The sequence below is a fragment of the Meleagris gallopavo genome, unplaced genomic scaffold (assembly GCF_000146605.3).
Source record: "Meleagris gallopavo isolate NT-WF06-2002-E0010 breed Aviagen turkey brand Nicholas breeding stock unplaced genomic scaffold, Turkey_5.1 ChrUn_random_7180001874765, whole genome shotgun sequence".
Taxonomy (NCBI): domain Eukaryota; kingdom Metazoa; phylum Chordata; class Aves; order Galliformes; family Phasianidae; genus Meleagris; species Meleagris gallopavo.
The window spans coordinates 1-454 of record NW_011139346.1 but is presented as its reverse complement, the minus strand read 5'-3'; the positions used below and the strand labels follow the sequence as shown (position 1 = coordinate 454).

The window sequence follows — 454 nt, the reverse complement described above, 5'->3', positions numbered from 1 at the left end:
GTCGGGGGCCGCCATGGCGCCCAGCGCCAGCCCCGGCGTCAGGTGCTCCAAGAGTTCCCCCTCCAGCGCCTGGTGCGGCTGCGGGTGGTGGTGGTGGTGGTGGTGATGGTGGTGGTGGTGAGCGCCCGCCAGCGCGGACGGGTGCGAGATGGGCACCGACGAAGAGGAGGCGGCCGACGTGCAGGGGATGGCGTTCATGGTGTGGTACGTGGCGTCCGGCTTGAAGGGGCTGTGGTGCGGCGGGTGCGGGTGGTGGCTCTTGCCGGGAGAGACGATGTCCACGGCTGCCAGGGCTTCGGCGCGGGCCAGCAGGCTCTCGTCCAGACCGCCGAATATATTGCTCTGCAATTGCAAATAGAAGGCGCACATAACGCTCAGCGGGGAATTCGCCTCCCCGCGCGCTCCGCCGCGCCGCTACGACCTTCCCCGCATGTTAAGAGAGAAATCCCGGCGA

General features: G+C 68.5%; 1 protein-coding gene across 1 annotated transcript; it reads right to left on the bottom strand.

The window, feature by feature from the left end:
* Window positions 1-9: 9 nt before the first annotated feature.
* LOC109364600 (POU domain, class 4, transcription factor 2-like) lies at window positions 10-444 on the bottom strand (the record flags this gene model as incomplete). Its single annotated transcript, XM_019611239.2, has 1 exon — window positions 10-444. A coding segment is annotated over exon 1 (360 nt), but the record flags the coding sequence as incomplete, so codon positions are not given.
* Window positions 445-454: the final 10 nt, after the last annotated feature.